The 11627-nt window shown below is 44.0% G+C and overlaps 2 protein-coding genes across 4 annotated transcripts; both read right to left on the bottom strand.

The window, feature by feature from the left end:
• Nucleotides 1-200: 200 nt before the first annotated feature.
• Nucleotides 201-6962, bottom strand: LOC147758807 (myosin heavy chain, muscle-like). 3 transcript variants are annotated; one of them, XM_086993847.1, is made up of 10 exons: nucleotides 6465-6962; nucleotides 6097-6302; nucleotides 5829-5952; nucleotides 5296-5432; nucleotides 5046-5173; nucleotides 3786-4881; nucleotides 3553-3631; nucleotides 2772-3017; nucleotides 1906-2604; nucleotides 201-1798 (listed from the first exon to the last, which is right to left on the bottom strand). In XM_086993847.1, exons 1-10 carry the CDS (start codon nucleotides 6960-6962, stop codon nucleotides 668-670), a joined length of 4344 nt encoding a protein of 1447 aa, XP_086849973.1. In that variant the 3' UTR covers nucleotides 201-667. The 3 variants fall into 3 exon arrangements, with proteins under 3 accessions (XP_086849973.1, XP_086849889.1, XP_086849930.1); XM_086993763.1 differs by lacking the exon at nucleotides 3553-3631 and adding an exon at nucleotides 3321-3399; XM_086993804.1 differs by lacking the exon at nucleotides 5829-5952 and adding an exon at nucleotides 5677-5794.
• A 115-nt stretch (nucleotides 6963-7077) lies between these two features.
• On the bottom strand, nucleotides 7078-10525 carry LOC147758806 (myosin heavy chain, muscle-like). The gene is made up of 4 exons (XM_086974534.1): nucleotides 10430-10525; nucleotides 9376-9775; nucleotides 8999-9183; nucleotides 7078-7900 (listed from the first exon to the last, which is right to left on the bottom strand). Exons 2-4 carry the CDS (start codon nucleotides 9703-9705, stop codon nucleotides 7078-7080), a joined length of 1338 nt encoding a protein of 445 aa, XP_086830660.1. The 5' UTR covers nucleotides 9706-9775; nucleotides 10430-10525.
• Nucleotides 10526-11627: the final 1102 nt, after the last annotated feature.

Genomic DNA, 11627 nt, shown 5'->3' with positions numbered 1-11627 from the left:
AACCACTCTTTCAAAACAACTGAGAAGATTGTTTGGTATTCTACGGATCATTTTGCCTATTATAGCATCTTCAAAAATGTTTAAACTCCTTTAAAAGCTATATTTACATTCGAATAAGTACTACTTTGTTGTTAATTCCAAGATAAATGCAACGCTACACAGTTAATATCAAGGGTTGTTTTATTAAAAACAATATCGTGTGTAGGCCAATGATGACGCATTTATTTGAGGCTAATCGTAATGTGGGCTTACTGGCTGTTCGTATATTAAGCCTTCGATAACGCAGGACAGTTGTAACGGGAGAGTTTCTCATGAGTGTGCCTATGGTTTATAACCAACTGACGAGTTTGTCAGCTTGTGGTAGCGGGTTGCCAATATGTAGTCGATGTCGGTGAGATAAAGCAGCGCGTTACGTTTCTTCAGTTGTTGTCGGCAAGCTCGTGGCACCATCACTGTCTCCCAGTAACAGGCACACAGAACGTACCCGCAATATCTGCTGTGAAAATCACCAAGGCATATCGTATTAATGCGCGAACAGCGGAAAGTTCCGGGTGCATCGAGGACGAGATGATCTAACAATTATTATTATTATTAGTAATAATGTGGATGGTTGAGCGGACAGATATTGCGGGAAGTGTCAGTCTATTAAGCGTTGTCGATGGCTATTCTACTCGCGGGCCATGCTGACTGAGGAACGGTTTTTGGCCCGGAGCTTGGCAACGGTCTGTTCGGCAAGATTGGCGCGCTCATCAGCATCCTCAAGCTCTTGCTGGGCTTTGCGGTACTTGGCCAGGTTCATAGCAGCAATCTCTTCAGCCTCCTCGATCTGCCGTTTGTAAGTGCTGATTTTCTGCTGGAGCTTATCGACAAGCTCCTGCATACGCTCATGGTTTTTGCGGTCTTCTTCGGCCTGGAACTGCAGCTCCTTAATTCTACGCTCTCCTTTCCTGGCATTCTTAGCAGCATCGCCATGGCGGCGTTGCTCAGTTTCCAAATCAGACTCCAGCTGGCGACACTTGTGCTCGAGTTTTTCAATGAGCTTCTTGCCTCCTTTAAGGGCAGCAGCCTCGGCCTCATCTAGACGGACCTGAAGATCCTTCATTTGAATCTCAAGAGCCTTGCGCATCTTTTCCTGAGAAGAAGCATGTTCCTGTTCGGCGCGGAGCTCATCGGCGAGACGAGCGGCATCAACCATGGCCTTTTTGGCTTTCTCTTCGGACGCCTTGCACTCGTTAATCATCTCATCCAGATCGGCCTGCAGAGCAGCCATCTCACCCTCAAGTTTCCTTTTGGCCATTCCAAGAGAAGCGTTGTTAGCGGCCATTTCGTTGTTAGCTTCGCGCAGCTCCATGTTCTCACCCTCAACTGAGCGACGTGCACGCTCAGACTGCTCCAAAAGCTGTTTAGCTTCCTCGAGGGATCCGTGCAACTGGTTGGCGCGGCGTTCAGCATTGGCATACTGATCACGAGCCTCGTCACGGGCCTTCTGCTCATCTTCAATTTGTGTCTGCATGTCCTTCATCGTCTGCTGGTATCGCTTGATGGTCTTCTGAGCCTCAGCATTTGCTTTGTTGGCTCCGTCAAGAGCGATCTCAAGCTCGTTGATGTCGGATTCCAGTTTTTTCTTCAGCCGAAGAGCCTCAGCGCGACCTCTAGCCTCAGCCTCAAGGGAAGCCTGCATAGAATCGAGGGCGCGTTGATGGTTCTTGCGAGTGTTTTCGAATTCTTCCTCCTTCTCCTGGATGCGGCGCTCGATCTCCTGACGTACTTGGCTAAGCTCCAACTGAGCGCGGAGCACCTAGAAGCAGAAAGCCAGCATGAGATTACCGAAAGCCTATTTATAAATGCGAATTACCATAACTATATAAATAACAATGTTAATTGTTTTTCTGTTTTCAAACCAACCTTGTTTTCCTCTTGCTCAAGCGCAGCCTCAGCTTCTTCGAGGGCGTGCTGGAGCTCGTCCTTCTCTAGCTCGAGCCTCTTACGAGCTTTCTCGAGTTCATGCACGGACCTGCCACCCTCACCAAGCTGGTCGAGGAGATCCTTGAGTTCATCCTGGAGATTCTTGTTCTCCCGCTTGACAGCCTCATAGCGTTCCTGCGACTCATCATAAGCAGCACGAAGCTTAAACACTTCGGTGGAATAGTTTCTGCATTCCTTCTGAGAGGCATCCAGCTCGGCAGCAAGATCATCGGTCTTCGCCTTCCATTCGGCTATGACCTTATCGAACGATTTCTGCCTTTTTTCAAGCTGAACGGCCAGCTGCTGGGCGCGGTCGACCTCAGCATGCATATCATCGAGTTCTCCCTGCAGATGACTCCTCGTTTTTTCAAGGCCAGAAACCTTGGCATTCAAGCCCTCGATTATCTCCTCGGCACCCTGCAACTTAATCTGAAGCCTCTTCCTAGACTCTTCAAGCTCCTCGAGGCGAGCAAGGCCCTCGGATTCATACTTGCTCCTCCAGAGCTGAGCATCAGCGTTTGCCTTGGAAAGTTGACGCTGAAGATCAGCCTTAGCTTCCTGTTCCTCTTCTAGAGCCTCACGCAGGTTGTCGAGGTCATGCTCAATATTACGGTACTTGCCAAGGATAGCAGCACGCTCCTATATAAAAAGAACAGTATGTAGACTGAATAATACCGCAGTGCTCCCATGATACCAACAACATGTATTTTGTTATTTAAGTAACGAGCAAGTGTATTCCACTATACTTTATATATTATACTCGAAACCATTTACTCCTGTTATTAGGAGTTATATACATGACGCACCCTGTTCTCCTCATCAGCAGAGCGTTTGGCTTCCTCAGCTTGGCTGGCAAGCGAAGCCTTTTGTTTGGACAGCTGGCTGATCTGACTCTCAGCCTCCTCAAGCTGACGCTGGAGTTCGGAATTTTCGAGGGCCAATTTCTTCTTCGCAGCATCAAAATCATTAACGGTACGATTCGATTCATCCAGCTTGTACTGAGTATCCTGCAGCTGTACCTCAAGCATCTTCACCTGACGCTCAGCATTGGCCTAAAGAGAGTATCCTGGTTAAATGATTTTACGTAGACGCTTGCACATGCAAATGCTCATAATTATGGTGCAGGATCAAGATGCTAGTCAAATGCTGAGTCAACGGTTAGAAAAATTAGAAAAACAGTCCTCTCAACTCAACTTCTAGGTAGAGGTCCAGCTCTTTAGATATAAAAAATGCAGAGTTAATATGCAGAAGTGAGTGGGTACTTGTATCACTATGATATTACTCTTCCGTTGACATCGTGTAGGTGTAAACATAATGCCATATAGTGACAACCGAAATTTCATTGAGAACAATACCTGAAGCTTCACAGCGTGGTCCAGAGAAGATTGGGCATCGATAGCCTGAGACTTGAAGCCAGCGCAGTCCTTTTCAAGTCTTTAAAGAAGGTTATATTTAGGACAGGGTTCCAAAATGCGGTTAGTGAGATCTAGAGGGTTAAAATTGCTGAATTTGATTGCTCCACGATGCGCTCGAAAGTGCGACTCTGCATCGCTTAACTTATTATTTTTATTACCAAAACTCGAGTACCTTCTCTCGCTGAACGTGCTCAACGTTCTGTCTCATATCATCGGCCTCTGACTTGAACTGGGACCTTTCCTTCTCGAGCCTTTGAGTTTAAGTTTTAGATTAGATCATGTTCACGAACATTGATATAAACGAGCTCTTGGTATCAGCTGCTTATTGAACAACAACTAAAATAATAGCATAAATATTTTAGGGAGGGGTATGCTAGACATAAGAGGTTTATGCTAGATACATACTTGGCCTTGTGCTTGTTGAGATTGTCGATGGTGTCTGTCATCTCGACCACGGTGGCATTGTTCTTTTGGCGGAGGGCCGAAACGATCTGCTCATGTTGCGAGTTGGACTCCTCGAGGTCACGGCGGAGCTTACCAAGCTCAGCCTCGCGGCGCTTGTTTAGCTCAATTTGGGCAGACGTGGCGCCTCCAGCCTCTTCTAGGCGCTCTGATAACTGTTCGAGCTCACGGGCAAGGTCTGAACGTTGTTTTTCAGCCTTAGAACGGGCCTGACGCTCAGCTTCAAGCTCTTCCTGAAGCTCTTCGACGCGCTGTTGCAGCTCCTTTATCTGTTTCTGCAGTTTGGCAATTTGGGATTGCTCGTCCTCGAGTTTGGTGGCTAGAGCGGCAAGCTCCTTATCCTTGCGCTGAATGGTCTGTTCGAGTTCCTTCTTATTTTTCTCGAGGTCGGCCACGGCCTCCTGGGCGAGTTTTAGGTCTCCCTCAACCTTCCTTTTGGCCTTGTCGAGGTCGGCACGGGCTTTCTTCTCACGCTCAAGAGAATCCTCGAGCTCATCAAGGGTCTGCTCCAGTTTAGCTTTCACCTTGTTAAGATGGTTCACTTTGTCCTCCTGTGCTTGCAAATCATCGGTAGTCTTGCTTCCCTGCTCTTGCAGGGACTTCTTCTCCTTGTTTAGCTTGGCTATGAGTTCCTCCTTCTGAGCAATCTCGTCGTTAAGATTACGGATCTGGTGGTCCTTCGATTGTTTATCCTGCTCGGCCTTCTGCAGAGACAATTGAAGATCCTCAATGTCCTTCTTGTGAGCACTGATTTCTCCCTCAAGCTTTCGTTTGTTTTGGTTCAGCTTGTTGACATTATCCTCCTCACGGTGCAGCTTCTCCTCCAACTCGCGAACTTGGCGCTCCAGGTCGGTTTTCTGAGAATTCACCTTGTTGAGTCGCTGCTCAATGTCACCCGCACCGGTACGCTCGGCTTCCAATTGGAGGAAAAGCTCGTTCTTCTCCTGGACCAACTTGGCGTTCTGGGCCTCGAGTTCTTTGCGGAGCTTCTCCTCTTTAGCCAGTTTCTCCATCTCCTCCTTGAGCTTATCTTCAAGAGCTGCATGTCAAAGTTACGAAGTATTCTTTACGTCAGATATTATAAACGATTAAAAAATATGTTTAAGCTTTTTTTTTCTGAATATGATTAGGTAAGTACAAATTTTTATTTATCTAAAAATATATATTATGTATATTGCAATAATTGTTGTTTGATATCTTTACCTTTAAGCTCGTCCTCAGCCTTTGTCATAGTAAGAAGAGGCTTAACTTTAACAAAGAGTTTCCACCAAGCCCAATTGCGCATTTGGGCGAACTGGCGAAGATTCCTCTGGAGAACACGGAGCGCCAGGCTAAAAATGAAATAATGCTGTAATTTTACTTTTTGCAACACTAGACAATTAACTTATTACACATACATACATTTTGACGTAGAGTCTGATAACTAGCGATAAAGCTTTGGTAAATTATTTACCGTTGTTCCTTCAGCTTCTGGAAATGTTTCTTGCAAAGGTACCAACGACAGGCCGATTGGATCATGGTCATTATTTTAGCCAGACGCTCGTCACGCATTTCCTCAAGGCGACCCAAAACTCCGGCACGGAAGAACACCTTACATGGGATTAAATTTAATGGAAAAAAAAAAGAAAGTTGATTTCGTGAGAGAAAATTAGAGCGTATATATAACACATTTGCTTATCACATGCAGGGTACAGCAACAGACACTGCTGAAGACAACGAGTATTTTCTAACGGCAGTTTTGTAACACCGTTAGCCACATTATAGGACATATGTCCTCTCCGGACAACAGCCGGGATCCAACATTAAACGTGAAAACCATCAAGTGGCATTCAACCTTAGTGCTACCGAAGCGATATTCATCCTTGTCGAGACCAATGTTTGAAATAACTGCGATAGAGGCATCCTTCGCCTCAGAATGCTTCTTAGCTTCCGAAGCAGCCAGAATTGTATACCTGCGAAATGTAAAAAACTGTCAGATCGTCGTACCTTAGTATGTCCAATACGATACTCGTCCTTATCGAGACCAGTCTGAGAAATCAGCATACTGCCAGCATCCTTCAGCTCGCCGGCGAAATCTTTAGGGACCGCATTGGGAGCCAAGATGTTGTAACTGCATACCAAATATGGTGTTAAAAGTAGATCAATTTTTTTATCTGTTCTTTATAAACTTTACTTTGACTTTAGTGAAAGTTTTACAGGAAAAAAAACAACACGTATTTGCTTAAAATATTTTGTTTCTTGCCATGCAGCTTACCGCTGACGGAAATCAGGGTACACCATCCTATTGGGGAAACCTTTACGACAGATACGAATACCCTCAAGCACACCGTTACAGGTCAGTTGGTGCATAACAAGATGGGCATCGATAACACGGGGTTGCTTAAACTCGTTGGGGATGATACAGCGCACGAAATGAGGATGTGTCGAGTGGAGGGTGTGCATCAGCTTATTTAATTGTTCCTGTAGGCGAACATAATGGAAATACTTTAGGACACAGAACTACAAGACAATAGACAGATTATTCTAGGCGGATACGTTATTTGGTTCGATCTTCTCATTGACTGAGATAAACTACGCGAAAATACCTAAGGTCTTTGGACATAAAAATATGATTCTACGTACCCTATACAGGCCAGAAACTGTCTGGAAGCCAGAACCCTTCTTGCGACCACCACCTTTGCCGCCGCCCTCAGCCTTAGCATCTCCACCAAGACCAGGGTGATCTTCAAAGATGGTCTGCAGAAGCTTCAGGTTACTCTTCTTGAGCTGGTCAACGACGCAGTCGTTAAGAGGATCCTTGTTCTTCTCGAGCCAGCCAGTAATAGAGTAGGAAACGGTGCCGGCATAGTGGGCAATAGCAAAGTGGGCGGGGCCAATATCCTTGCTCTTCGGTGGTTTTGGCTTCTGGAATGGAGCCGACTTGCCAAGATGGGTGCTGTTCAGTTTGTCCTCAAACGTCTTGTCAGTAGCCTTAGGGAACATAGACTCTTCTTCTAGGATGGACAAAATACCCAGGGGCTTCTCAATTAGCTCAATGCAGGCCTGCAGATCAAGACCAAAATCGATGAAAACCCAGTCAATGCCTTCCCTCTTGTACTCCTCCTGTTCCAACACGAACATGTGGTGGTTGAAGAACTGCTGCAGTTTCTCATTGGTGAAATTGATGCAGAGCTGCTCGAAGCCGTTGTAGTCGAAGATCTCAAAACCGGCAATATCAAGTACACCGATGAAGTGTTTACGGCCTGCTTGGTGTCAAGGGTATCGTTACATTTCTTGACGAGAACTTGAACAGACGATCGAACATGGCTTTAGACAGGGCACCGATAGCAGACATAACCTGGCCCTGACTTTGACCCTTGGTCACAAATTCGGTACCGACCTTAATCCTGGGTTTCGTCAAGTTCTTGTACAGCTCAGTCGGATCGGTACCCAGAAGCTTCGCGACTTTTTCACCCTCTTCAGTGCCGTCGGGTTCAGCTTGCTCTTCACGAGGTCTCTGCTTAAACTTCATCGTACCGAAGTGCATGACAGAAGCAGTGATCCTGTACACACCATCTTTTTCATCCTTGTCGAAGCCTAGAATGTTGAAGGCCTCATCGGTGTAACCCATTTCTTCACCGTCGTCGACGTTGGGGATCTCGACCTTACCCTGAGATACATAATGGTAGTCATATATGTTGTCGGAAAGCAGGAGATTCTTCTTCATGTCAGGAATTTTACCGGACATCAATTGGTAGAAGATGTGATAAGAACGCTCAAGTGGCTGCTGAGATATCACACGAGCTTTCTCCAACAGGTAGGTCTCAATATCACAACCGGCTAGTTTGCCAGTGGGGCCAAAATGAATACGGATGAATTTACCAAATCGGGAAGAGTTATCGTTACGGGTGGTTTTAGCGTTACCGAACGACTCAAGAACAGGATTAGTTTGCACGATCTGGTCTTCAAGTGAGGGCTTGTTCTTATCAGCATCAGCCTTTCTGTCACTTTTACCGACGTTGGCGAAGTACGAAATTACTTTTTTCGTGTTTTCAGTCTTTCCGGCTCCGGATTCACCGCTGTGGGAGGTTTTCCAAACTTAGTTGTTGCTTATCATAATTGAATTGGCCTTTTAGTGATTCTCGAGTTAAGCTCAAATCTTAGGTTGGCCAATTTAGAGTATTACTAATCGCGACAAGTCTAATAAATGCCAATATGTTGCAATATTTATCGCAAATGCAAGTGCCTAAAAAAACGAATGCGCTCGCTTGAGAATTTTATGACAGCGCAGAAAGATTAATAATAGACAGCTCTTTTCTAGGTTACTAAGAATGCAAAGAAACAGTGATTTACATTGGGAAGTTGTCTGAGAGGTATTGGGTACAATAACTTAAGAAATCTACTCTAACAACCAAGGTATTAGTGCGACAGTTCGAAAAAAAGGAACTTATATATCGCGGGTACCCATTTTTATAGATGCATAGAATGCCTATGTTCCTCCTAGTTTTGATTATTGTTTGCAGCAATCGGAGCTGAAGAAAGGTCTTAGAATGTTTCTGTAATGCTTGATTTGTAGCGAAGGCGGTGTAAAAACGTAATTATGCATAAGTCACGTGTCTAGACATCATCTAGCCATCTAAACATTCGTACAAAAAATACGAAGATTTTTTCGCGAAAAAAAAAAGATTTCCATAATGAAAAGTTCAATGTCAATTCAAATAAAAAACGCGAGAGATTACTCTGCAACTCTATTAAAGGTACAGGAACGAATAATACAGGGGATATGAGCTTAATGTGAAAAAAAAGGGATGTCTCTTAAGGAAACAAAAACGTAAGCAACGCTAGCCGGAGGGACGCATGTGTGGTTGCGAACTTGAGAGTGTGTATTTCGCGTTTCTCATGCAGTAAAAGGTTCAAGCGTTCGAAGCTGACCGACCGTCGGCCAAGGAAAAGCTTTTAGAAGGTAAAATAGCCTTTTAGGGAGTCAGATGAGACTAGACTTTTACAATTATTTTGTAGAATAAAGGCATTTTTGAAAGTTTATGGGAAAGTTTTTTTACCTTCTGTGAAGGTCTTATAGTACAAAAAAATATAGGGATAGCTGGTGACACCAAAGTTCGTTTTAGATTTTGTTGGGCTTATAGCTTGTGTATGGTTGAAGGCGCGTATATACTAACGTAATAAGCATAGACTGATCTTCGTTGTCCGTGAGCATGTGCATGTAAGCACCGTCCGAAATAGCGAATACATGAGGTGGCACCTCAGTCCTCCTTTTGCCCTTGTAGATCATAACTACACGAGGGGTATAGATGGGAAATCTTTTGTACGGGTTGATGGCGACGCAGAAGAGACCCGAGTAAGTCTGTATAGAACAAAAATTGAGCAACTATTAGCCAATCCGATTCTCATCGGACGTTAGCGTGACTTCTTATAATTAAATGCAATGTTCAAAAATATTCAACTGAGTACGTACAATATCTATAAAGCGGTTGTGGAATGTTAAACATCAACCCTATTAATTTTTGTGATTATATTGCGAATCCAAAATACTTACGTAAATTAGGTTGGCGTAGTAACGTTCCTTTAGGTTATGCAGTACGGAAGCGTCGTTGAGATAAGTCATATTGGACATGTCTTCGCACTTCTCGTACTTGGGAGGGTTGACCTGTTGAAGCTGGTCCTTTTTGAATGTCTTTTTGCCTCCGGGGGTTTCGACGACGGCCTTATCACCCTCAAGGGACTCGATGTTCCCGAGAACAAAGCCCTCTTTCTCATCGGGTACCCAAGTCATCTTCTTGCCATCGTACGGCTTCGTAGCATCCTTCCGCTTCATTTCTGCGGAGACGTACAAGAACTCACTCGGATCAGGGTCTTGCGCTGCCATTTTGACCACTAGTTCTGGGGTTCTTTTCTATACCAGAAAAGATGAAACGTCTGAGAGTCCGTTGGCCCACCTGCAAACAACATCGAGGAAATAGCATTCGTAGAGGATTCTGCATCTATAAGCTGTTGGAAATACGTTTTAGCTATTCAATGGATTGGTATGTCTTGGACTATCGATCACTCTTCCATTCATTAGGTGAACGAAAAGCAAAAATTAACGCCAGTATAAAATTATGTTGAAAAATGCGTGAGGCATATCTAAACTGTATCCGCTGAGATATGCGTGCACTGCTGCTTTAACTATGAACATGTTCTATTAGTAATCGAAATCTTCATAAGACGAAATTCAAATCGATTACGGAATATCCAAAGAAGATTCGTGTAAGCAAAGCTATATTATTCACTAGCCACCTAAGCAAATAGTGCTCAATAGAGCATTATTATTTTTTAATCTCGATAGTCCAACAGCACTTTGGTAACAGCAAATCCATGTTGAAGAACGCCTGTTATAGAATCAACAATTCTGTTAAGCTAAACAGATCCGTTGAGCTTAGGGTCTGATGCACACATAGTAAGCAAGGTATCCATGGGTTCATTCTAGGGGCAAAAGCCCCGTTGGATACCCAAGCTCTGGCGACATCCTGATGTATCCTCGGTGTCAGTTGACGTCACAGAGCTTGGGTTTTAGGATAGGATTTGAACTAGGAGGAAAGCACTGCACTTACGCTGTAAAGCCAAGCACTCTGAGATCGTTCCCAGCTCTAATGTCCTTTTATACCTGCTGTGTGATTCCTTCAACAAAGTAGAGAGGGTTCCGATAACGGGTTCTTGAATGGTCGGTGTCTACATTTATGGGGCTTGTCAAACTAATTGAGAAGCGCTTGACGGCGTCTTGCCTATTGCTAATCTGAATACCATCCCTGCATCTGATAGCGGCAGAGCGGCCGGTTGAGCCTAGTCCAAGAACTTTCGTCGGCATTTAGTTATACTATAGCCTAAAACAGAGACGACTCTTTGGGGCTGTAGCTTTCCGGTTGTCTCGCGCCGTTGACCATCTTCAATGAAAATGACATTGTGCAATCAATGGTCAGCTGGCACCAGCAAGGATCGGTTCCGAACGTATCAAAGGTAACCGACAGCGTCTTTCTGGGGGGAAAAAAATTCAAGAAAAATGTATCTCTTCGATTTATTTAAATCTATTAATTATAAATATATTACCAATATTTATGTATTTCCAGTGTAGGGTTGTGTTCTAGGTGGCATTAGGTAGGGCTCGAGCAGCGGTGAGGGAAATGACAATGCGAGCAATGAAATAAGCGCTCTGTAGGTAAATCGCGCATAGAGAAACCTGCAGTAATCACCTGACATAGCTTGCCACGAATCAGACGAAAGCTCGAAGAGAGCCCCACGCTAGTGCTTTCCATATATATATATATATGCATATATATCTGATGTCTTCGTATTTGAGTTAACTGTCAGTTGATGATCTTTTTATTATTATATAATACCAATCATTTTCATGAATGAAGCTGCGAGTGTGATTTGGCGTTTTCAGATGGCTTATCGTTGCCTTCAGGGGGATCGCCTTGATATTTTTTAATAAGTCAAGTATCTGGGTGTGAGCAGTCCACAATCAAGTATTAATGATTAGCAAGAAGTTGGTTAGAATCATTTTTAATTCAAGCTGAAAAATCTACTAACATAACTAGTGGTTAGACATATATTAACGAATCTATACTAGAAAACGTAATAAAATAAATTACACACAAAATATATTGGCGTTTTTATTTGGACTGCACAGTACTTTATCTTACAGATATGTTTGTTGCGTACCCTATCAAATGTACCTACCACGGTACGAGAAGTCCCTTTAAACAAGTTGGAAAATCGTCTGTATATTATTGTTTCTTTCCCTGTTTTGAT

This window comes from Varroa destructor, unplaced genomic scaffold, assembly GCF_002443255.2.
Source record: "Varroa destructor unplaced genomic scaffold, Vdes_3.0 BEIS01000001.1, whole genome shotgun sequence".
In the NCBI taxonomy this organism is placed as follows: domain Eukaryota; kingdom Metazoa; phylum Arthropoda; class Arachnida; order Mesostigmata; family Varroidae; genus Varroa; species Varroa destructor.
This window is presented reverse-complemented; position numbering and strand designations above follow the sequence as displayed.

Excerpts from the sequence above, each read along its gene's own strand:
- LOC147758807 (XM_086993847.1), bottom strand. The coding sequence starts at position 6,962 with ATGTTCGTGTTGGAACAGGAGGAGTACAAGAGGGAAGGCATTGACTGG. Across the intron at positions 6,303-6,464 it reads CAGTTTCTGGCCTGTATAGG|GAACAATTAAATAAGCTGAT; the intron begins GTACGTAGAATC and ends GTTCGCCTACAG. Across the intron at positions 1,799-1,905 it reads TTGAGCAAGAGGAAAACAAG|GTGCTCCGCGCTCAGTTGGA; the intron begins GTTGGTTTGAAA and ends TTCTGCTTCTAG.
- LOC147758806 (XM_086974534.1), bottom strand. The coding sequence starts at position 9,705 with ATGGCAGCGCAAGACCCTGATCCGAGTGAGTTCTTGTACGTCTCCGCA. Across the intron at positions 9,184-9,375 it reads ACTACGCCAACCTAATTTAC|ACTTACTCGGGTCTCTTCTG; the intron begins GTAAGTATTTTG and ends TGTTCTATACAG. Across the intron at positions 7,901-8,998 it reads GATCAGTCTATGCTTATTAC|CGGTGAATCCGGAGCCGGAA; the intron begins GTTAGTATATAC and ends AACCTCCCACAG.